Source organism: Argiope bruennichi, chromosome 7, assembly GCF_947563725.1.
Source record: "Argiope bruennichi chromosome 7, qqArgBrue1.1, whole genome shotgun sequence".
Lineage (NCBI taxonomy): Eukaryota > Metazoa > Arthropoda > Arachnida > Araneae > Araneidae > Argiope > Argiope bruennichi.
This window is the reverse complement of record NC_079157.1, coordinates 88,000,630-88,026,489: the sequence shown is the minus strand read 5'-3', so window position 1 is coordinate 88,026,489 and position 25,860 is coordinate 88,000,630. Positions and strand designations below refer to the sequence as shown.

The following is a 25,860-nucleotide window of genomic DNA, read 5'->3' as shown; positions in this document are numbered from 1 at the left end:
TTTTAGACACGTAATGATCCAGACTTTGTTCATACTTTGTATTACACCATAATTAATTTCATTTCAATTTTATGTAACACTTTGTATATTTTAAACACAAAATCTAAGTTTTTACGCGAGATTATCAATAACTAACACACATAATTTAGAACACAGTAATAAAAAAGCGTTGAATAAAAATATGAAATGGAAATGAAGGTTTATGAAGGTTATTATTCTAACATTTAATTAATTTATTATTTTTCACTATAACTGCCAATTAAGATTTATGTTAAGATATTTGTACCAAAGCTCAGTTTAAAATATCCTTCTCATAAAAAGCAGTCGGCTGCGAATAGAGCCAATGTCTTCTGCTTGAAGTCGCAGTTCAGGATCACATTTCTGACTCCCATTCTTGCCAAGGATTTGGTATGTAAGGGTTTAGAGCACCCACTATACAGTTTGGGTATGTCATTCTCAGATTATTTTTTTTATTAGGACCCATGAAAAAGTTTCTCAGCAATCAGAAATTTAATTTTGACGATGACTTCAAGCAGGCCATGAGAGAGTGTCCGCACAGCTTTCTATAAGACTGGAATTTTCATACTAATCCAACACTGGGGTAGATGCCTTAACCCTTTAAAGGGCCATTTTTTTCTAGTCATATTATGTTAAAATATTTTTAGGCTTGAAATTAGAATAAGAAAAGGGATTCATTTAGCTTATTAGATAAATTTAATTTGATTAATTCATTAATTTGGTTAATTAATAATGAAGTAACAAATCAAGACGCATCATTTTATCTGAGATAAAGAACTGAAGCATCTAAGCTTCTGACTTTCTAAAAAAATTTGTCAGAACTGATGCCAACCTACATAAATTCATACAAAGATTGATAAATTTGGTGGAAAGCATACTTCCCACGACCCTAGAAAGGATTAACATGAATGAGAATTACGTTCGAAAGACAGTAAATTGGATATGCTTTCATTCATTGTCATTCATTACATTTATTATTATTATATACGCATTTCTTACTAATATGTTCCCGTTTATGGAGGAGAGGGAGGGGAAAGCGGGGGTTCATTAAATTTTCAATTTTAGTTAATTCAATCTTCAGTTTAATTATATTAACGTACCTTTGCATAGCAACGCTAAGGCTATTTTGGGACGGACCTCGTCATTTTGAACCGCGGTCACATGACGAGGACGGCACCTGGGCTGGCGGCCCCCTCTACACGCCACGCCACACCAACGGGAGGACGTTTGGTCCTGACAGACTTAAAGTGCAACGGATCCCCTTACACGATGGTTCTACGGTGGAATCGGGTCTCGAACTTGAAACCCTACGGCTCACGAGCCGAGACCTTACCACCAGGCCACTGCGGTCCCCCAATCTAATCTTCAGAACCTACTCTAGTTCCGAAGTCGAGAACTTGCTGTGGTAATAAAGTTTTAAAAGATAAGAGTTAAAATTAAGTTTCTAAAAAATGCATCGCAATCATTAAAATATTCCGTTAAATAACATAGAAAAGGAGGTATCGCGATCTTTGAAGACCATCAGTAATGTTGAAAGACGTAGTTCACAGGCATCATCAGTAAGAGTTTCAACTTTGTGATTATTGGCTCAGTTAATTAGAATGATTATCTGTATACATGTAAATAATCTCTAAGTATATATATTATGATTAAAGTAACAAATTCAGTTAGCATGATTCATAATCGATTATGATTATCACTAACTGATATTTATTCATTTGACCAACTTTTAAATCTTAACTCTGCAATCAGTTTTAATAATTGCCCGTAATTTTTCATGTAAGAGAGAGGATTGAATCCATTTTTCCTGCCATATCAAAGTGCACACATTAAAAAAAAAATATTTACTGTGGAGAAATGGCGGGAGCTGCGAATCTCTTAAATTTCGATTCATACTTTAAAAATTCATCTGATAAAAGTCATCACATTGCCAAAGGTGCAACGTGAAATCTTTTAAGTTTGAAAGTAGGCCACGAATTCTGATGCACTAACACCTTGTAAGCAAATAGATACTTTGAGAAGCATAACAATGGTTGTCATGCATAAATGCTGATACAAAATTATGAAGTTTTCCGGGAAATGCGAATGACATATACAGTGGATTGATTTGTTCGAACGTTTTTAATTGGAATTCTTAGATAATTGTCTTTTTAATGGTAGTTTTGATTTTCCAACTAATTCGACTATTTTTCATTAAGCGAAAGTTCGGAAAAAATCTAGGATAACTTTTATTTTTCCAAATTATATCTTTGGTTCATTTTGACTGTATCTTATATACTCAATGATCATAACAGAATGATGTTCCAAAGCCTTTTATTCGCTAGAGAATTCTTTTTATCCAACAGTGCATTCCATTAACCCTTTCTAGGGTCGTGGGAAGTATGCTTCTCACCAAATTTATCAATCTTTGTATGAAATTATGTAGGTTGGCACAAGTTCTGACACATTTTTTTAGTAAGTCAGAAACTTAGATGCTTCAGTTCTTTATCTCACACAAAATGATGCGTCTTGATTTGTTACTTAATTATTAATTAACCAAATTAATTAATTAATCAATTTAAATTTATCTAATAAGCTAAATGAATCCCTTTCCTTATTCTAATTTCAAGCCTAAAAATATTTTAACACAATATGACTAGAATAAAATGGCCCTTTAAAGGGTTGAAAAAGAAATTAAAATGTCTTATTTTTATTTATTTTTAATATTCAACAAATTAAATGTGTTTAATTTGCAGTTCTACCTTACAACTGGATATAGTGAGTTGTGTACTATTTGTTAGCTAACATTGGAAATAAGTATATGTACTAATTTCATTTTGACTGCGTTCTTAAAACTATTTCTTACGAACTTCAATTCAAACTTAAAAAACACTTCTCAGCTTCTGCGTGAGCGTCCTGTATCTATCAACATAATGGTAACTTCAACTGTCTTAATTGCTGCCCAAGCAATTCTTTAATTTCGATTCCATTGTCACACCCGAAAATAGGTTTTCATAATTCAAATTTTTACTATGATCAAGACTGCTTCGGCTACATTAAATTTTAATTTAAAATAAAATAAGATTAAATTTCATCATGTAGAAATTTCACTAATATTATAGATGCAAACAATTTTTCCTTTGAATCTTTATTATAGTCTAACAGATTCAAATTAAACTAATTTTAACATATAAAAGAAATGTTAAATTAAGAGATTCTCAGAACATGTCGAGTGTGATTTTGGCCGTTGTATATTCGTTAAAAACTACCAAATAATTCTTACAAGCACGTACCATGATAATAGTCATTCTGACATCATCTTCTAACCGATTCAGATTCTTCAAAATATAGAAGAAGCCACCATATAAAACTATTGTGGCTAAATTTCGAAGGTCCAATATCCCTTCTACGAGAGGAATGGTTGACATAGTCCAATCGCAGCACAGGTGGCAGGGGAAAAGAAGGAGCCACGCATTCACTGCCAACAAGTAGTTGTAGGTCAGCTGGCGTCTGGGAAAAGCTGACACTGCAGCTGGATTGTCAAACCTGAAATGTGGATAAAGAAATATTGTTTTTTGTTTTCAATTTGAGAAATTTTATGGTGAATATATTCTTATTTCTACATGAACTTCATTTCCATAGCCAGATTTAACAAATTAAAATTCTCTAGAAATAGTATTTCTTATTTATTGCATCTAGTTAATCAATCGGCATTTTATTCAGTTTCGATAAACCAGCTTTGATCATAATTAAAAAAAAAAAAAATAGAGAGATTCTGAGTAATAAATTTTAGTCACATTTAGACATTTTACCAGGAGCTGCAATAGACCAGATTTAATTACGATCGTTTTCAGAAATTTTGCTTCTCTGCATGATAAATTTTAGCCGCAACCAACATTTTAATCAGAAATGTAAATTATTCAGATAGACTAACTTTAATTACTATCATTTTTATAATTGTTCCTGCCTAATAAATTTGAATCCCAATGGTAATTTAATCCGAGGCTATTAAGCATTCCAAATCACCAAGTTTAATTACTGCCTTTGCTAGGAATATTGCTCCCTGTATAATAATTTTTAGTTGTAATCGGCAGTTTATACAGAGCTCCAAAGTGTTCCGATAGACCAACTTTATTATTCTAGAAATGATTCTTTTTTTTTCTCAAATGGTTTTTCAATCAGAGGAGCAAAGTGTTCCGATAGACCAGATTCTACAAAGTGTTCCGATAGATTCTACAGAGTATTCCTATAGACAAGATTTTACAAAATGTTTCTATAGACAAGATTCTATAAAGTATTCTATAGACCAGATTAAATTATGACAATTTTTAGAAATTAAATGCTTCTCTGCATGATAAATTTTAGCCGCAACCAGCATTTTCATCAGAAATGCAAATTACTCAGGTAGATTAACTTTATTTACTATCATTTTTATAATTGTTCCTGCCTAATAAATTTGAATCATAATGGTCATTTAATCCAAGGCAGTTAAGCATTCCAATTGACCAATTTTAATTACGGCTTTTGCTAGAAACATTGCTCCCTGTCTAATAATTTTTAGTTGTAATCGGCATTTTATACAGAGCTGCAAAGTGTTTCGATAGACTAATTTTATTATTCTAGAAATAGTTCTTTTTTTCAATTGGTTTTTTAATCAGAGTAGCAAAGTGTTCCGATAGACCAGATTTTACAAAGTGTTTCTATAGACAAGATTCTATAAAGTATTCTATAGACCAGATTAAATTATGACAATTTTTAGAAATTAAACGCTTCTCTGCATGATAAATTTTAGTCGCAACCAGCATTTTCATCAGAAATGCAAATTACTCAGATAGATTAACTTTAATTTCTGTCATTATTATAATTGTTCCTGCCTAATAAATTTGAATCGTAATGGTCATTTAATCCATGACAGTTAAGCACTCCAATTGACCAATTTTAATTACGATTTTTGCTAGAAACATTGCTACCTGTCTAATAATTTTTAGTTGTAATCGGCATTTTATACAGAGCTGCAAAGTGTTTCGATAGACTAATTTTATTATTCTAGAAATAGTTCTTTTTTTCAATTGGTTTTTTAATCAGAGTAGCAAAGTGTTCCGATAGACCAGATTTTACAAAGTGTTTCTATAGACAAGATTCTATAAAGTATTCTATAGACCAGATTAAATTATGACAATTTTTAGAAATTAAACGCTTCTCTGCATGATAAATTTTAGTCGCAACCAGCATTTTCATCAGAAATGCAAATTACTCAGATAGATTAACTTTAATTTCTGTCATTATTATAATTGTTCCTGCCTAATAAATTTGAATCGTAATGGTCATTTAATCCATGACAGTTAAGCACTCCAATTGACCAATTTTAATTACGATTTTTGCTAGAAACATTGCTACCTGTCTAATAATTTTTAGTTGTAATCGACATTTTATACAGAGCTGCAAAGTGTTTCGATAGATCAACTTTATTATTCTAGAAATAGTTCTTTTTTTCAATTGGTTTTTTGATCAGAGGAGCAAAGTGTTCCGATAGACCAGATTCTATAAAGTATTCCTATAGACAAGATTTTACAAAGTGTTTCTACAGACAAGATTCTAAATAGTTTTCCTATAGACAAGGTTTTACAAAGTGTTTTTACAGACAAGATTCTACAAAGTGTTCCTATAGACAGGATTTAATTACGACAATTTTTAAAAATTAAATGCTTCCCTGTACGTTAAATTTTAGCCGCAAACAGCATTTTAATCAGAGATACAAATTACTCATAGACAAACTTTAATTACTGTCATTACTATACTTGTCCCTGCCTAGTAAATTTAAATCATAATCGGCCTTTAATTCATAGTTGCCGACTGACCAACTTTAATTATGCTCATTTCTATAAATATTACTCCCTGTCTAATAAATTTTAACAGCAATCGCAATTCTTTTTACAAAGTTGCAATGTTCTTATAGACCAACTTTCATTACGATCATGTCTAGAAATTTTCCTTGTCCAATTAAGTTTAGATGCAATCGGCATTTTAATCAGAGACACTAAGTGATCTGATAGATCAGCTCTAATTAAGATTATTTCTGAACAGGTTTAATGAGAATTAAAAGTAACATAATAGTCTTAGAACTGCCTATTCATATTGAATCGTATTAACTCAGCAACAAACTTTAAATATTATGAGTTACGGAATGAAACTATAAGCAAATACATTTACCTGCTGAAGACAGGCATCCGTTGCCCCATGCCTTTCCATCTCAGGTAAAGAACGATGAGGGCCGCCCCGGTAAGAAGAAAAATCCTCACAACCTTGTCTCTGAGCCATGGCGAAACGATTCCACGGCCTAGCATAAGATGGCGGATACTCTGAACACGGCTGGGATTCTGAAATTAAAAATGTAATATTAAATATTCGCACATCAAAGTTGATTGAGAAAATAGCTAAATTTCGATAATTAGATTAAATGTTATTATGGTTTCTATTTCGTTATCGATGTGCTTATTAAGAATCATAATTTTATGTCTTATAAAAGGTTATACAGCTATATATATCTACAAAGAAAGATGAGAAGGTAATACTAATGGAAGAATCCGAAGGGAATGACTTTGACTCTTTTCAACTAGAAATAGAGGTCACGGAAATGGAAAAAGTAACTTATCTCGAATCATCCATGACTTATATATGACGGTAACAAGCCTGTTCTCCGAAAGGCAGGGAAAATTTTAGAATTTAATAATTTTATAATAAGTAAAAGAAGTATATATTTATTTGCACAAAATAGATGGGCAGGAGGTCGGATGATTCAAAAAGAAAAGTAATACCAACGGCGGGCATAAATGTCAAAAAAAGCGTCAATTCGTGTAATTAAGAAAGTTATATCAACTTTAAAATATGATTACCCTAAAAAGAATTAGCCTTGCAACCTTTTTATTATTATTATTACTCTACGAATTAATTTCATTAAGTCGCTTAAACTTTTTAATTTTTTATCAGATTAAGACAACTTTTTACTTATCTCTTTCTTCACCTTTTATTTATTTAGTTCTTAAACATTCTATATCATTATTGGATAATTATGGCAACTCTCCTATTTAATGAGGACAACGGTGGCTTGGTGGCAAGGTCTCGGCTTCCAAACCGGAGGGTGTCAGGTTTTGAGACCAGATTCCATTTAAGAACTGTCGTATAAGCGGGTCTAATGCACGCTAAATCCGTCGGGTCCAAACGTGTGGTGTGGAAGCCTGTAGACGAGGTACCAGCTCAAGTGCCGTCCTCGTCATCTGACCGCGGTTCAAAATTACGAGGTCTGTCCCAAAGTAGTTCAAGTGTTGCCTTAAAACGGGACGTTAATATAACTAAACTAAAATAAACCTATTGAATGAATCATACTCCGGACAGAAAAATCAAATCAGAATTTTATTAAAAGAACCAAAAAGATTTCCATATGAACAACAGTTAATAAAGATGGGGCAATTTGTTTCTCTGTTGATTAAATAACCTAATTAGGAAACATTCCAACAACTTTCAAAGAATGAAAAAAAATGGCTAAAGATCACATAAAATTAAATTTTTAAGCCCGACAGGAAATTAAAGAAACCAAGAATTTTTATTTCCACATGAACAATAGTTAATAAAGTTGGAGCGATTTGTTTCTCTGTTAATTAAATAACCTAATTAGGAAACATTCCAACAACTTTCAGAGAATGAAAAAAATGGCTAAAGATCACATAAAATTAAATTTTTTTATCTTAATGAAATATATTCAATTCAGTTCTATTTCTGTTTCACAGAATGCTTTGTTGTGAGTAACTTTCCCGCCAAAACACTGCCTAACTAGTTAATCACATCTTTGTTTACCCATCATTTTTCAATACATTTGTTAGAAGTTAATGACGTCTCTAAGCCCGACAGGAAATTAAAGAAAACCAAGAATATTTCCACTTGAACAATAGTTAATAAAGTTGGAGCGATTTGTTTCTCTGGTAATTAAATAACCTAATTAAGAAACATTCCAACAACTTTCAAAGAATGAAAAAAATGGCTAAAGATCACATAAAATTAATTTTTTTATCTTAATGAAATGTATTCAATTCAGTTCTAATTCTGTTTCACAGAATACTTTGTTGTGAGTAACTTTCCCGCCAAAACACTGCCTAACTAGTTAATCACATCCTTGTTTACCAATCATTTTTCGATACATTTGTTAGAAGTTAATGACGTCACGCAGCCCGACAGGAAATTAAAGAAACAAGTCAACGAACAAAAGCGTATCGTGGCTCACAGCCAAAAAGGATTTTATCTTCGAAAGAAGCAAAAAGAATAAAATACAGAAGAATGTTTCGTTCTTTTATCTCTGCTCCATTTTTATTCATTCGTCCGGCAACGGAAGATAACGTTAATGAATCAGATAAGAGAAAAAGGGAAACATTTTTCTCATTTTTATTTTCTTCCCTATCGCGGGGATTCTTAACCAAATGTGATTCATTAAAATTCTCGACTTTTGTTCGAAGCGTTGCCATTCGATTAGCAAAAATAAAACGAAAGATAAAAAAAAAATGGAGCTTAAGATAAGGCAGCTGGAATTTTCATAGTGACGGTAACCAGTTGTAAACAAATCAGTTGATGTAACAGAGAAAAATCTGAGAAAGTGTTGGAAGATGTTTAAAAAAAATGGATCCTCAGAATACTTTTTTTTTGGCGGTTTAAATGTATTCACAACAGAATGAAAAGAAAAAGCGCTGACGATTTCATAGTTTTTTGCCTTTTATTGTTAAGATAAAATCTTGTTTTGTTTCAAATGGAATGCATATTTTTCACTTGCATTAATGTATTTGTCTGTGTTTTTGGCAGAAAGGGATCTGAATGAAAGGAGGAAATAAATTTAAAAACAGACACAACTTTGACTGACGAAAATTTTTTAATTCTATTTGGAGCTAAAATACAGGAAAAAGGGAAATGATCTGAAAAGATAAATCAGCAGTTTCCCAGAATGAGGAACGAAACATATATGAAAATGAATTAAATAATTTTTTTGCGAAGAAATTCGTAATTATGAAATGTTGATAATAATAATATATTTCTTTCAATTCGGAAATTGCAAATGTCAGTTCTATATATAACTATACGATATTTATAGTTATTAATACATATATATTTACATTATCTTTCCAGTTATTTTATGATAATTGAGAAGGTTTTTTTTGTTATCCTCATACAAGGAGATAAACTCGAGGACCGAAGTGGACATCATGAAGAACATTGGAAAACTTTGCTGAGAGGACAAAAATCGTAAAATACACATGCAGGATTAGAGACCAGATGCTGCCTGAAAGCATGAATGCAACAAAGTACCTTGTTCATCCGCAATACGGCCTCTAGGAAATATTACGAAGTGTACCAGTTACAGATCTCTATAGAGAGTTAGTATCAATGTGTAGATAGGAATCCTCTGTAGTATCTTCTGGGCAGTACTTGCTGCCTGAAAGCATGAACGCAACAAAGTACCTTGTTTATCTGCAATATGGCCTCTAGGAAATATTGCAAAGTGTACCAGCTGCAGATCTCTATAGAGAGTTAGTATCAATGTGTAGACAGGAATCCTCGATAGTATGTTCTGGGCAGTACTTGCTTCCTGATAGCATGAATGCAACAAAGTTCCTTGTTCCTCTGCAATATGGCCTATAGGAAATATTCCAAAGTGTACCAGTTGTAGATCTCTATTGAGAGTTAGTATCAATGTATAGATATGAATCCTAGGTAGTATCTTCTGGCGGTACTTGCTGCCTGAAAGCATGAATGCAACAAAGTACCTTGATAATCTGCAATATGGTTTCTAGGAAATATTTCAAAGTGTAACAGTTGCAGATCTCTATAGAGAGTTAGTATTAATGTGTAGATAGGAATCCTCGGTAGTATCTTTTGGGCAGTACTTGCTTCCTGAAAGAGTGAATGCAACAAAGTACCTTGTTCATCTGCAATATGGTCTCTAGGAAATATTGCAGAGTGTACCAGTTGCAGCGCAGCTAGGCTTGTGGTTCACATATGATGATTGTTATGATGATATCATGTTGATGATTATGTTCACATATGTGGTTCATATATGATGATCGTTATGACGATATAACGTTGATGATTATGTTCGCATATGTGGTTCAAATATGATGATTGTTATGACCATATGATGTTGATGATAATGTTCACATATGAGGTTCACATATGATGATTGTTATGACGATATGTTGCTGATGATTATCTTCACATATGTGGTTCACATATTCTAAAAAAATGTTTAATCACCTCTATGTGATATAACCAAGGAGGTGGACTAGACATGCATGGTATTTATATTCACTGGATCTTTATATGACTTTTTCCTATGGGGTTAACATAAATAATTTGTTTATGCAGCGTTTATAGACACAGCGAATCGTATCACAACATGAATTGTCCTGTTATGAAAATCATTCGCTGCAGCAGGCATCAAAAACCATACTTGGTATTATTGAAAACCTGATAACCTTTTTTATGCCGTTGTAGATTGCGCAGTGACGTCAGCGGAGTCACTTTCCACAACTTTTGTAATAATTAAGGAAATAAATCTTTTAATAGTTATTGCAATTTTTGTCATGCAGAATTATATTAAAACCTGCGCGCCGTTTTCACGATTTTCGCGCATTCAGTATGATTTGCATACCATGTCTATTGTAATTTTTGTTCACCTTGATGTCCATTTCCAACATTCTGCGTTTGACAGTCCAGAAACAGAACATCCTGTTTATATGTCATTTGTATAACAAAATTAAAAAATATCTTTAAAAAGGAATATCTCACTTCACTAATCAATCTATGCATGAAATTATCATGGATTTTTGACTCAGTGGAGACAATATACGGAATAAAAAGATATTGGTAGTGTTTAATACACCCAATAAGGTTGCCCATCACATAGATTGATGTGGAATTTAGCTACGGGCAAAACTAAAATGAATTCATACACAAGACAATCGAACTAAAAGTTTATCACCAAATGCTGAAAAAACAACACTCTTTGTGTTGAAATATTTTATTGAATCAATAACTGTGAAAGAAAAACTAATCTGAAAGGGAAAAAAATCTTGTTTGATACAATTGCTTTTTACTTCACTTTCCAGTTTAGTTTCCAACGAAAAATTTTGCAAAAATAACTCTTGATACATCATTATTTCGGGGGAAAACTTTTATCGTTTGCTACTTTCATTGTTTATACCTGACTTGTTTCCTCGAGCGAATCTCCTAAAGTGGATCCGTGCGTGCTATCTTCATTTACGTGGAGAATCCTGTGCGACGGATTTAGAACGAAGTTAACGATCTAATTATTTCTTCTGCTAGGATCTCTCCCTGCGACCGGCTCGGCAGCAGAAAGTGTCTTTTTCCTTAGTTTCAGAAAGTAAAATGGAAACTGTCAGTTTTTATGAAAAGTTTTTGAGGAGAATTCAAAAATTCTTTAACTGTAACTGCGCAAAAAAGCATTCTTGTTTCTTTTTGAAAGAAGAAAAAAAGAAGATGCTTTTATATAACCAGTCGCTTCCTATTTTTATTCATTTAGAAACAGAGAGCAAATTAACTGGATCTTCTGTCCAACAATGCTTTCCTTTCAGAATTCTGAAAATTCGGAAATAATAATGCTGTAACGGAAATGTAGCTTTGGAATTTGAATGAGTACTTGAAATAACAACCTACCTCAATTATACTTATGTTGCTTAGTAAAGTTTAACTATACTTAAAGAAATATTTTTTCCAATTTATTTTTAAATATTAGTTTTAGCATGTATTTATTATAAAGCAGTGGATGCATTCTCTACTTGATTTTCTTATGTACTTCAATAAAACTCATCCTTTTCTGTTCGCTTCATAAAAATCGATCTGCACCGTATCTTCGAAGCAGGGGTGAGGAGATAAGTAGCAGGGTTTCCAAGATCATGGTAGCTCCTTAAAAGAACAAGAAAGCGCCCTCGATGGTGATGTAGATAAGATACTTGCGCACCTGATAGTGGTGCAGCAAAAGTGATTACCGAAGCAAAATGTTCTTTTTACGTCCCATTTGACATCAATAGCTTAGTAAAGGCAGAAAATGTTCGGGACACGCTATTAATTTTTCGCTCCTCCATCATAGTAGGCTCTAATAAATGGAATAGACAAACTAATGTTTATTAATTGGAGGGGGAAGATTATTGCTCATTTGAAACCCTCTATTAGTCTCGAAATCCTTTGAGCTTTCTTTTGAAGAAAGAATATGAACGAGAATTCAAAACTTCCACATTCTAAGAATGCAATTCCGATAGGCTGATTGTCCAGCTTCTTGCATGGGATTTTAGCATTCCACAGTGCTCTTCAAAATACATAAACAACTCTTTGAACAAAATTTTCTCATGAACATACTTGTGTTTTATGTCCTCCTTTTTTGAGAACGTATCTTAAAGCAGAGCGATATTTATTTATTCCTTCCTTTAACTGAACAAGTCGTTAGAAGGATACAACGAAAAATTTTGCAAAAATAACTCTTGATACATCATTATTTCGGGGGAAAACTTTTATCGTTTGCTACTTTCATTGTTTATACCTGACTTGTTTCCTCGAGCGAATCTCCTAAAGTGGATCCGTGCGTGCTATCTTCATTTACGTGGAGAATCCTGTGCGACGGATTTAGAACGAAGTTAACGATCTAATTATTTCTTCTGCTAGGATCTCTCCCTGCGACCGGCTCGGCAGCAGAAAGTGTCTTTTTCCTTAGTTTCAGAAAGTAAAATGGAAACTGTCAGTTTTTATGAAAAGTTTTTGAGGAGAATTCAAAAATTCTTTAACTGTAACTGCGCAAAAAAGCATTCTTGTTTCTTTTTGAAAGAAGAAAAAAAGAAGATGCTTTTATATAACCAGTCGCTTCCTATTTTTATTCATTTAGAAACAGAGAGCAAATTAACTGGATCTTCTGTCCAACAATGCTTTCCTTTCAGAATTCTGAAAATTCGGAAATAATAATGCTGTAACGGAAATGTAGCTTTGGAATTTGAATGAGTACTTGAAATAACAACCTACCTCAATTATACTTATGTTGCTTAGTAAAGTTTAACTATACTTAAAGAAATATTTTTTCCAATTTATTTTTAAATATTAGTTTTAGCATGTATTTATTATAAAGCAGTGGATGCATTCTCTACTTGATTTTCTTATGTACTTCAATAAAACTCATCCTTTTCTGTTCGCTTCATAAAAATCGATCTGCACCGTATCTTCGAAGCAGGGGTGAGGAGATAAGTAGCAGGGTTTCCAAGATCATGGTAGCTCCTTAAAAGAACAAGAAAGCGCCCTCGATGGTGATGTAGATAAGATACTTGCGCACCTGATAGTGGTGCAGCAAAAGTGATTACCGAAGCAAAATGTTCTTTTTACGTCCCATTTGACATCAATAGCTTAGTAAAGGCAGAAAATGTTCGGGACACGCTATTAATTTTTCGCTCCTCCATCATAGTAGGCTCTAATAAATGAAATAGACAAACTAATGTTTATTAATTGGAGGGGGAAGATTATTGCTCATTTGAAACCCTCTATTAGTCTCGAAATCCTTTGAGCTTTCTTTTGAAGAAAGAATATGAACGAGAATTCAAAACTTCCACATTCTAAGAATGCAATTCCGATAGGCTGATTGTCCAGCTTCTTGCATGGGATTTTAGCATTCCACAGTGCTCTTCAAAATACATAAACAACTCTTTGAACAAAATTTTCTCATGAACATACTTGTGTTTTATGTCCTCCTTTTTTGAGAACGTATCTTAAAGCAGAGCGATATTTATTTATTCCTTCCTTTAACTGAACAAGTCGTTAGAAGGATAAAGTTTCCTGGGTAATGAGGCGATTGATTTCCTGGATAATATTATGTACAATGTCACATTATTGGCAGCAACGTTCTTCAAAGAATGAATTCAAAACCTGGTGTAATGATATAACAAATCCCTGAATCTTCACAGTGATTATATCGAAAAGAGCTATTCGTTAATTTTTGGTAACACACAATTGAAACACACTGATGTTCTTGTTCCCCTTCTTTGAGAACACGTTTTAGAGCCGAATGATTTTCCTGATCCTGAATGAATCCTTTAATTTTAAAACTGACTGGAAGGTCAAAGCTTCCTGAATAATGAGGAGATTGAAAAGAATGTTGTGTCCCATGTCACATCACCGGTGGCAACATTCTTCGAAAAAGGGATTGAACATCTGGTGCAACGATATGACAAATACCTGAATCTTCACAGCAATTATGTCGAAAGGTAACCATTCTTTTATTTTTGGTAACATATAATTGGAACACACTTGTGTTCTTATCCTCTTTCTTTAAGATCACTTGTTAGAGCCGAGCGATTTTTATTTCTTCCTTTAATTGGAGAACTAGCTGTAGGGTTAAAATTTCCTAAATAATGAGGAGATTGAAAGGATTGTTATATGACAAATCCCTGAATCTTCACGGCGATTATATAGAAAAGTAACTATTTTTTTAAAATTTTTTGTAACATACAATTGGAACACTACTTGTATTCTTGCCCCCTTTCTTTGAGAACGAGTCTTAGAGCCGAATAATTTTCACCCCTTCTTTTAATTGAAAACTGGTTGGGAGGTCAAAGGTTTTTGAATAATGAGGAGATTGAAAGAAATGCTATGTTTTATGTTGCCATTGGCGACAACGTTCTTCAAAGAAGGGATTGAAAACCTGGGGTAACAATACGACCAATTCCTGAATCTTCAAGGCGATTATGTCGAAAAGTAACCATTCTTTGATTTTTGGTAACATACAGTTGGAACACGCTTATATTGTTGTCCCTCTTCTTTGAGAACACGTCTTAGAGCCGTGTGATAGAGCCGTCTTAGAGTGATTTTCATCTCTTCCTTTAACTGAAAAACTGTCTTTAAAGACAAAGCTTCCTGATTAATGAGAAGATTGAAAGAAATTGGTGGCAACGTACTTCTAAGAAGGGATTGAAAATCTGGTACAACGATATGACAAGTCGCTGCATCTTCGTGGCGATTATGTCGAAAAATAAACATTCATTAACTTATGGTAATAGGTTTATTTTGATATTTACTCCTATCTTTTATTATGGGCCATTGTAAGTTGAAAAAAATTAAGCTCTTTATGTCATAACATTTGCGGAAACATAGCATAGATTTCTGCAAGAATTATTTTATCAAGAAAAAAAAAATGAAGGGAGTAAGAAGTAGGTCTCATAATTCCACGGTAAGTGGAAAAATATGACATAAAGCGAATACAATTCTTACGAAAGAGTAAGAACCCAGAAACATTTTTTGGAAATAGGTGAACACACAACAATCGTAGGAAAGTCGTTCCATTTCAATCAGTCAGCAGACGATCGAAGATTTTGTCGTCAAATCGTTTTATGGTCCTTCTTTAGGGTCATTACCAGGCACCCAACAATCCCCCCAAAAAAAGCAACCCGAGACAGAACAGAAAAGGCTGAATCCATTTCCGACCATAAAATTCCCGTCCCGATTCGCTCCGATGACCGAGATCTAGTTTTCCAGTTCTTGAAAAATAAAATGGAAAAGCATTTTCCAGATTTTCATTTTTTTCCCCCTCTTCGGAAGCCGGAAGTGCATCGATCATGTTTCTGGAGCAGTTAAAAATTCTACTATCCCCCTTTGCCTTCATCAAAAATATCCAAGAAGTTGGAAAAGGGGGCAACGGTATTGTATGGAAGTTTTCTCTTATTTAGTTCCGTTTTAAATGATAGCATTAATGGCAGAGGGGAAAATAATAATAGCTGAAATCCTTGACCCATATTTTAACTTTCTTATACACAAAGAATAACCAACGGGAGTGGTCTCCTTTAAACTTTCTTGCGCACTCTGTAATAACTGTACTTGTTTATTATTAACTATCTGATATTGGAGAAAAATAATTATTAAAGAGACTATTAGCATGCAATCTTTAGCTATTAATCGTTGGGATACAATATGGGTAATTTGGACATTTTCTTCCAAACCTATTAAAATTAAAATATTTGAAACACAGCTACAATTTTAGGTGCAAGATGTCATACCAATTATCATTGATTTAAGTTTATTATGTAGATGAATTATTGCTTCTATATATATGAAAAAAGTACACTCGGACAGATGGTCAGCAGTTTGACAGATATGGATCAAAATTATATAAGAATCTAAATTTTTGATACTGAATCTATGTACCAAATTTTATGTATTTAGCTTTTTACGTTTTTTAGTAATCGAGTTTATTTGTATTTCAGCCAAAAATATTTCCTTTAAATGGATTTTGGATAAATTTTTTAAAATTTTTTTAAATATTTTTTTCAGTTTAAAAAAATTATTAAATTAATAAATATTTAAAAAAAATTACACAATTTATTACACAATATTTTGTTCATATACTAAATTTCTTCCATCTGCACAAAGCGTTTTTTGAGTTATCGTGTTTACATACATACATACATACGTACACACACACACACATACATACGTACACACACACACACATACATACATACACACACACACACACACACACACACACACACACACATACACACACACACACACACATACATACATACACACACACACACACACACACACGCACGCACACGCACACGCACACACAGTTTTTGAAGCAGGAGGCAGTTTCGAAGACAGTGAAGAGACTTTCGATTTTTTAACTTTGTTTTATTTCCGAAAAGGGAGGGGCATGATTTTTTGCACAAGCAGAAGCGATGAGTACAACAAGAGAACGACACATCACGAAATGAGGAAAAGCTGATGAAAATTTTATCTCTGCGAATATATACTGTGAGATTTTAATAAGGATTTCTATCAAGTGTCAATCACAAGTAAGGGAATCATAGGGATCTTTTAAAAGAATGTGCTTAGCTGGACAGTATTTTATTCCTTCAGTCGGAGTGTGGGAACCGCTGACGAAAGCATTTTCACAGAGCCTTTGTTGCACTAATTAAATAAAAAAAGTGGAATGGGATCAGGAAATAAGGGAATATTTTAGAATGAAGTTAATATGAGCTAATTTAAGACAAAACTTTGGAAGTTAATTAAGTTTAAATTATATTTTAAAATATTATTATATATATATATGTCTGAAACGTGGAGATTCGTCAAAATTCCGAATTGAAAATTCTTGACGATTACTGTACTTTATACTACGTGTACGAAAAGTAAAAAGTCTTAATATGGTGATCTTTCGAACATTCATCGAAGATATTTCAAAGAACCTCCTTTCTAAGACCTTACCACCAGGTCACAGGAGTCGCATTTTGGTGTTAGGAATAAATAGACAGACGAATGTTGACCACGTCGATGAATTTTGACCAGAATTTAATATATATCTACTGTTCTGATCGTAAAATATTTATCAAATTTCATCTTTCTACTTTTTTGTGTAATCGAGTTATCACACAAATAAATATACACAGACCTCCCTATAACCTATTTCGCATAAAGTTTAGCTGAAACTCACATGCTTGCTGATAAAATCATATTTCAACTTTCATCACTCTAGCTTACTGCATTTTTGAATTATCGCATTCAAAAAAGAAGATGTTGTTTTTTCGGACAAAAAAAAAAGAATAAAGCGTAGTGATTTATCAAAATATTGAGTTAGAATTTGATTGATGATTACAATCCTTTCTCTTGAAGAGAAAGTACAAAGAATTTGATTAAAAAATGATTCTTTTATCATTCGATGAAATCACAATATTCTACTTTTCTTTTCAATATTTATGTTGTTGCAAAAACAAACGAAGTTATTTAAGAAGAATTAAGCATCAGGATTACAATTTTTATCGTAATGTTCCAAATAGTGAAATTTGTAACATTATCCGCATACAGAAATATGCGATTAACCATATGAATCGGTGAGCATAAACACGTGATCATGATTACATTACATTTTTTTTATATTTCTTTGGGTTACTACTCCAAGAAATGAAATAAATGTTATTATAAATGAAATTGTATTTCATGGAATATCAATCATTAAAATTAATCAATGATATTTCGCTCTAATTATATCTATATACTCTAATATCAAGAACATATTCAGGTATTTATTTGAGAGCAATGTCACGTTTGGTTTAGTTTAGTTATATTAACGTCCCGTTTGAAGCAACACTTGGGCTATTTTGGGACGGACCTCGTCATTTTGAACCGCGGACAGATGACGAGGACGACACCTGAGTTGGCACCCCCCTCTCCACACCACACCACACCAGCGGGAAGACGTTTGGTCAGGACGGATTTAACGTGCAACTGACCCCCTTACACGACGGTTCTTCGGTGGAATCGGGTCTCGAACCTTAAACCCTCAGGTTCGGAAGCTGAGACCTTACCACCAGGCCACCGCGGCCCCTGAGAGCAATGTCACAGCATGTATATTTTCTCTTCCTTTCAAACTGAACAGACAATGAATATGATGTCACTTTTATCACAATATTCATAAATATGAAAATGAATATGTCCTTACCTTTGGTAAGAAGAACTCATAGATGCAGCAGACAGCTAATACAGTAAGAGCTTGCTCCTTACATAGTAAACCCAATACAGCTAATAGTGATGTAACACCGCAGTCAAACAAAGCTGCACAGAAAATAATGAAACATTTTAGACTTGATAAGTTATTTGCGTTTATATTTACAATATAAAATAGTTTCTTGTGATGACGAGGGATTTTTAACTTGGTAATTTCAATAGATAAGTATATAGAATGTAAATAATATTAGTAAGTAATATAATGTATACAGGAGGAAGATAAAGTAGAACCATGAAACTAGAGCTACCAAATTTGACACGTAATTACTCCTTAGGTATTAAATGCTCGTTATAAAGAGTACTTAAATGATTACATTGTATTCTTATAAATGGGACTTGAATGAAACGATAATTTCTCATAAAGGCTGTTCATATTATATATATATGTAATAATTTCGAATCTTGTCGGCTAAATAATATGTAACATATTTTTGGTTGAGGCAGAATGCAGGTTCGTAGACGTTGAAGAGACATGTTATATTTTTAAATTAATTTTAATATCCATTTCGTGAAAGCAATTTATTTACAAGAAGCAAACGCAGCGCGGCACAAAAGCAGAATTAAGAAAGAAGGCAAAAAGGACACGAACAAATGATCACTAGTCTTATGTAACATAGGATTTCTGGCCACGCGCAGAGGGAATAATCTTTGACAAGGGGAAAAGTATCACTTTCATTTGATACGTTATACTAATGACGCATTATTTTTACAAAGGGATTCATTAAACCGAAAGTAGAATTGGATCACGAAATAAGAGAATATTTTAGAATGAAGTTACGATGGGCTAAATTAAGATAAAATCTTGGAAATTAATTAAATTGAAATTAGAAATAAAATATCATTATATATATATTCTAAAATACATGGCACAGAATACGTTCTTATTATTTATTGTCGAATAGAACATTTAAATGTAAGTAAATACATACGAACTTTTCAGACTGCTTCGCTAAACGTTTTTACAGCTGCTATTAATTTGATGGTTTGATTAGCTATTTAGTGGAACTGCAAAATATTAGAAATGCAAGAAAGGTGGCTCGATCAGAGGGAAAAAATTCAAAGGAAATCAATATGAAAGGAATATGTCAAAGTAAAAGTTTAATGAGCGAGAAAACAAGCTTATCCAGCTCCGAATAGTTAATTCTTGCGTTTTGCATGCGGGAACTGATGCTCATATTTATCGAAACTATTATCTAAAACAAGGATTTTTCTATTATCTTAAAACTTAAACAGTTACTTTTTCAGGGATTTAAATTTCCTTTCCGTACAACTTTTTCTACTTTTAATATTTTTAAAAAATTAATTTGATATATAATCTATTACAAAGTTTTTAATGTTATGATGAAATTCACACTCAAATGTCAAAATGTCTTTATATCATTTTTCCAATTTTAAAATTCCAATAAAAATAGCTTCTTTGATGAATTATTTGTTTGTCAAAAAAAAGTAATTCGGACATTGAAGTAAGACTTTCATTTATACTTTTATTTCATAGCATTTACACTTTTTATTATAGGATTTTATAGGAATTAGGTAAAATATTATCTATACGTGATTTTTTATTTATATTTATAGGTAATAAATTACCTATAAATTTATAGGAATGCTTCAATTGAATTCATGCTCAGTTATATCAAATAAAAAGATGAAATTAAAGAAAAAAAAACCTGTTGTAAAAAAAAGTTGTAACTGTAAAAAATGGTATAATAGCTTAAAAGGTCAATAATATGAGTGAAATACGGCTAGTTAGTTAAAATGGCTCTGGTTTGCTAAAATCATATGGCACAATTCCAATTAACACGGAATGGTTAAAGGGAGTAACCCAGTGATAATTGAAGACAAAGCTGCCAAGAATTTGGTACTTAACTATAATCTATGCTTATCCAGGATGGAAATATTCCCTTTCATTGTCCTTTTTTTTTCATAAAATTAATCTTTCTGAGGATGGAAATAAAACTGAAAAAAATTAATAGAATATATTAAAGTTTGATAAAGAGCAGTTGCCAAAGTTTTCTGCTCATTTTGAATGTAAGAAATTTTGAAGCATTTTCTAAAAGTGCTTCATTTTATAATGCAAATTAATGTGTTACTGAAGCTCATTTAATCTCTCATTATTGCTTGGTTCATTTCACTTTGAAAATAGTACACTGTCTTAAATAAATAAATAACGTAGGAAACTATTCAAACATGTTCTTACCATTCGATTTATGTCTGTATCTGCTATGAATATAATAAAGCAAGGCACACAAGAAGGCAATTGCTGACAGAAGCTCCGCTCGGCCCACGATGCCACTCACCTAAAGAGAAAAACAACTCTTAGCAAACTGAAGCTTTATTTTCATTAGATTCAAAAACTATAACATGATAGAAACAAAGATGATACATGGAATCTGCCTCGAATTTTTCTATTTTCACAACAAGTTTTTCTATTAGCAAAGCTCTTTTCCAACACAAAGTTTATTAAAGTTAACTTTTTATTAGTTTTTCCTTGACTTTTGTATCTTCCTGTATGTACATACATAAATTATTTTCCATTAATTGACTTTAGATGTAAGTTTAGAAATTATTATTAAAAAATCCAACAACGCTGAGGCACGCAAGAGTAGAATTAAAGTAGAAAATTGATTGCATCTATTCAATGAGTTTCTGATGCATACAGGCGCACTTACTTTGCGTATCTAGAGAGAGAGAACATGCGGGTGCATCATTATCAGAGCTAAAACATATTATTTCAAAATTTATTTTCCTACTTAAAGTTTATTTTTTCTTTTATGTAAAAAAAATAAAATACATATAATATTAAATTTGTCATATCTGAAGTATACAGAGCGAAAACGTGAAATTCCACGTTTCAGACCTTCCTGAACCTGAAGAAGTTATTTTTGGAATTAATTATGTCTGTCTATCTGTGAATCTCAGATAGACAGAATTATGTCTGTCAACTCAGAATCGTTTTGAACTAGATGGATAAAATTTGGTATATGGTTTTAACAGCAAATTTTGAACTAAATTCATTGTAAGGAAGTTTATTTATTCGATTGTTCGAGTGCAATTGAATATAATTATTGGAAAAGAGAATGAACTAATTAGATAAAATGTTGCATCTAGATTAAGCATTCGGAATATAGATCGATACTGAATGTTCCACCAAGTTCATTAAACTTTCCCATGTCCTGTACTTTTGTGTGCATATAAGGGTAATAACTAAACTCAATAAGATTTAAATGAATGAAATTTGGTATATGAAATTACGACTATAACTGTATTTTTTATGTGAAATTCTGGTTTTATTTGGGTGAAAAAATGTCTCAGAAATACATATTCGATTTTCAGATATTTGTATATTAACCGCATATCAGCAATGAAGCAGATAATACTTTTAATAGAGTGTATACTAGAAAGTTTAGAGAAGACAGCTCTAGCTGGCTTTTATAATAAAATACTTAATTATCACAGATGATTCCACAGATCACATGAAAAAAAAAGCAATAATATTTGGAAATACAGAATTCTAATCAAACATATCAACATGATAATAATGCATCATTCAACAGTTTTTAAAATAAGATCCTATAAAATTTTATTTAAAATGAAACAATATTACTAAGTTCTTTATTGTGTTGATGGCACCACCGAGTAGGTTAGAAAAGAAATTTATAATATAACGAAAGATTTTAAATTTTAAAAAATTCATTAGATAAATACATTAAAATTATGTCAACCGCATGCGAAATCGAAGGGCTTTTGATAAGGTGGAATTAAATTCGCCAATAAATGTTTGATTTATTTGGTGAAAGAATATTTTTTAGACATAAAATATTCTAAAGTAACTTTATATTTTCCAAATGATAATAATACATTATCCAAAAAAATAACATTTCCCATCACACATTTAAAAAACTGAGAAATTTAATACGCTTGAATTTTTTATTTCTAATTTTTTTTTAAAAGAATGCCGAAAGACTTATTATTTTACAAGTCACTTTTATTCCATAATATTAGTAGTAATAATTTCAGTACATTATTTTAATTCTCTAAAAAAATTACCATTAAAAAGGCTAAAGATGGCTTTAAGAAAAAGGGCTTTGAGAAAATTTATTATCGAAGATATGTATGTATCAAAATTAAGTGAAAAATAAATTTTTAAAATTACTTTGAATTTATTACAAAAAAGTGAAAATAAAATTGTAACTAACAAAACTAACAAAATTTTCTCACTTTCTACCTTGACTAACAAAAGAAACTGGTGAAAAATGTAAATTAATTAAGTTTCAACACAAAAATACTATGTCACGAATTATATTATAGAATTAAATTGTCACAAGTTGTTAGAGAAAAAATAAAATTATAATAAAATGTTCGTTACCATTGCAATAAATATATTTCGTTTTACTTTTTAAGATAATCTGACGTTATGACAGTATATAAAATTTGATGACAATTTTTATGTCAGTTTTATAAACAGAGGAAAGGATTTTTTGGAAAACAAAGAAAAAGTTTCATTTTCATTACAACAATGAAAAGTATTGTTGCAAATTTCATAAAAATATTTAATTTTTTCTAAAATTAGTAGAAGATAGTATAAAAATCGATTATACCAATCAGAAGATATTTTTTTTTGTAATTTTAAAGTGATATAAAACAATTTTTGTATGAAAATATTTTTTAAATACATCTTGCATCCAAAATCTTCCTGAATATTTTGGATGCCTTTTATTCTATATCTATATATAAAATTTATTCTATTTTATCTATTCTATAAAAGTTTAATAACTCTAGATCTAGTTATTATCGCTACACACACACACACACACACACACACACACACACACACACACACACACACACACACACACACACACACACACACACACACACACACACACACACACACACACACACACACACACACACACACACACACACACACACACACACACACACACACACACAATAAATAGACCTAAATTATTTTAAACTTTTATCAGTACTTTATAATGGGAAGTTTTTGTATCTATATATGCAAAACATCATTTTTATATCTCTGAAATATACCATACAAGTGATTGTAATTATGACGCAATGCCTCTCGAAACCCACATTTTAAAATGTAATGTAAAAGACTTCATTTACTACTTTAAGTTGCTTTGTATGTTTTTCACAAGCATTTGAAAGTAGTGTAGTTTCAAACGATTACAGAAAAAAATAGAAAAATTTTTACTTTGTACTCTTGACATAATGTACTGAATTTAAAAAAAGGTTTTGAAAAATAATTATTTTACGGAAAAATTTGTAACCTAAATTTCTGATCGGAAATTTTGTGTTTCAAAAATTCAGTTTTGTATTTAGGTCTTCATTCCAATATTTCTCTTAAATTTAATATAAAACCAGCGAAATACCTTCTTTTATTTATTTTTAGTTAATTAGCTTCCTGATAAATTCAAAGATCGATCCTCGTTACTGATCCGTTGGAGAAATTTTATTTTCTTGCCGATATGGCAAACAGCCAAATTAGAGAACATAGAATTATGAAAATTATTTTTATGTAATTTATATTCTAATAGCATCGTTTGCAAGAAACTTTTTAATTTCAGTTTCTCTCTCTTTAACGCTTCTTCCATTATTTGTTATATTTTATTTTCTAAATTTATTTAGGTTTTATTGCCTATTTCATCAAACAATATCATTATCACAAAGAAAAAATAAACATATAAATTTAAAATTATTTTTAATAGTTTTGTTTTATGTTATTATGAGTTTGATTTATTGATATTTATTATGTCAAGGCAGTATCGTATGGTTTTGTTAGTGCTAGACAGTGGAAAATTCGAGAGAGTGTGCTATAGCTACCTACGGCCTCTGTGTGAATAGGATGGACCGCAAACAGAGCGCTGGACAGGAGGCTGGACGAAGCAGCAAGAAAGTGCAGGCACAATCTGAAAGAAAATAAATGTTATTCATTAAAATTAACCACTCTTCCACTTTAACATATCGTCTCAAACATAAACCAAATATTTTCTGTCATGAATATCTGTCATGAATATCACAAAAATACAACCTATATCACACCTCATTTATTTATTGTTGTTACATTATATTTTAATCATGTTTTTCTCTTAAATTTTTTTATAGTTTGTAGCTAAATATCTTTTAACTTCTTGAATACCTTAATATTATGATGTTATAGTTTTCAATTAGAAAAGTTAGCTTTTAAAATAAGTAAACCCCGGTCTTTTTGCTTTCTCGAAAACGTAGCTTAGAGTAATCGTCAAAAATTTCTAACTCGACATTTTGACGAATCTCCACGTTTTAGACCTCCCTCAGTTGGAAAAAAACACATTTCTGGAAAACGCACGTCTGCTTGTCTGTGATAAAGATAACTCAGATAAGGCTTTGAGCTAAATGAATGAAATTTGGTGTACGGTCTTTGCACCAAATGTGCAGATTTCTAGCAAATTTTGAGTAAAATCTATTTAGAGGAACTTCGTCTATCCGGCCTCTCGAATATAAGTATATAACACGATATAATAATATATAATACGATAACTACAAAACGAAGGGAACTAGATAGATAAGATTCGGTACACAGATATAAAATCTATAATGTAGACACTTGTCAAATTTTAGCCAGATTCAATAACGGGTCGATTGTCTGTCTGTCTATACTTTCAGAAAATGTAAACGCGATCATTTGAAAACCCAATGACTTAAATGCATCAAATTCTGTATAGAATTTTATGACTATAATTGCAGTTTTGTGCTAAATCTTTGTTCTAATAGGTTGAGAAAAACGTATCGAAAACATAAATTCGATTTTTGGATACTATTAACTGAATACCAGGGATTTATCCCCCAAAACTCGCCAAGGATGACAAGACAGATCCAGTAAACTGTCAAATACGTGCCAAAATTTAATATTTCGTAACTACTGTATGCCAATGTCAAGCAAGGCTTTCCTTTCATGATTAGTTTATTAGAGAGTATGCGAGACATTTTTTAGGAGATCACACCCCTCTTCTTTCATTTGATGCTGTTTTTGAGAATATTTTGTCCATGCGTGATCAAAACAATATTAAATAAATACAAATAATTTTCTTTTGAAATGAAACGGGGAACGAAAAAAGAGTTGGTTCAGTCATTAAGGGAATTAAATGAAACGATAAAACAAAGAAATATTAATCTAACATTTCCTGATTTTTCTTCTGTTTTTTTTTTCTTTCTTTTTCAATTCTATTTGAAAAAAGTGAGAGGAAAACAAGATAAAACAGTAAA

At 31.6% G+C, this 25,860-nt stretch overlaps 2 protein-coding genes across 2 annotated transcripts in view; one reads left to right on the top strand and one right to left on the bottom strand.

Moving 5' to 3' along the window:
- The window catches only part of LOC129976590 (uncharacterized), a 466,684-nt gene that overhangs the window by 30,687 nt on the left and 410,137 nt on the right, over positions 1 to 25,860 (top strand). The gene's annotated exons all lie outside the window — the stretch shown is intronic.
- LOC129976583 (protein O-mannosyl-transferase Tmtc3-like) overlaps positions 1 to 25,860 on the bottom strand; it is a 274,929-nt gene that overhangs the window by 84,193 nt on the left and 164,876 nt on the right. The window contains exons 5-9 of the mRNA XM_056090223.1: positions 24,443 to 24,524; positions 20,786 to 20,885; positions 18,524 to 18,636; positions 6,208 to 6,374; positions 3,291 to 3,543 (exon numbers count right to left, since the gene is read on the bottom strand). Coding sequence (XP_055946198.1) covers positions 3,291 to 3,543; positions 6,208 to 6,374; positions 18,524 to 18,636; positions 20,786 to 20,885; positions 24,443 to 24,524 — 715 coding nt within the window. The remainder of the gene's footprint in view (positions 1 to 3,290; positions 3,544 to 6,207; positions 6,375 to 18,523; positions 18,637 to 20,785; positions 20,886 to 24,442; positions 24,525 to 25,860) is intronic.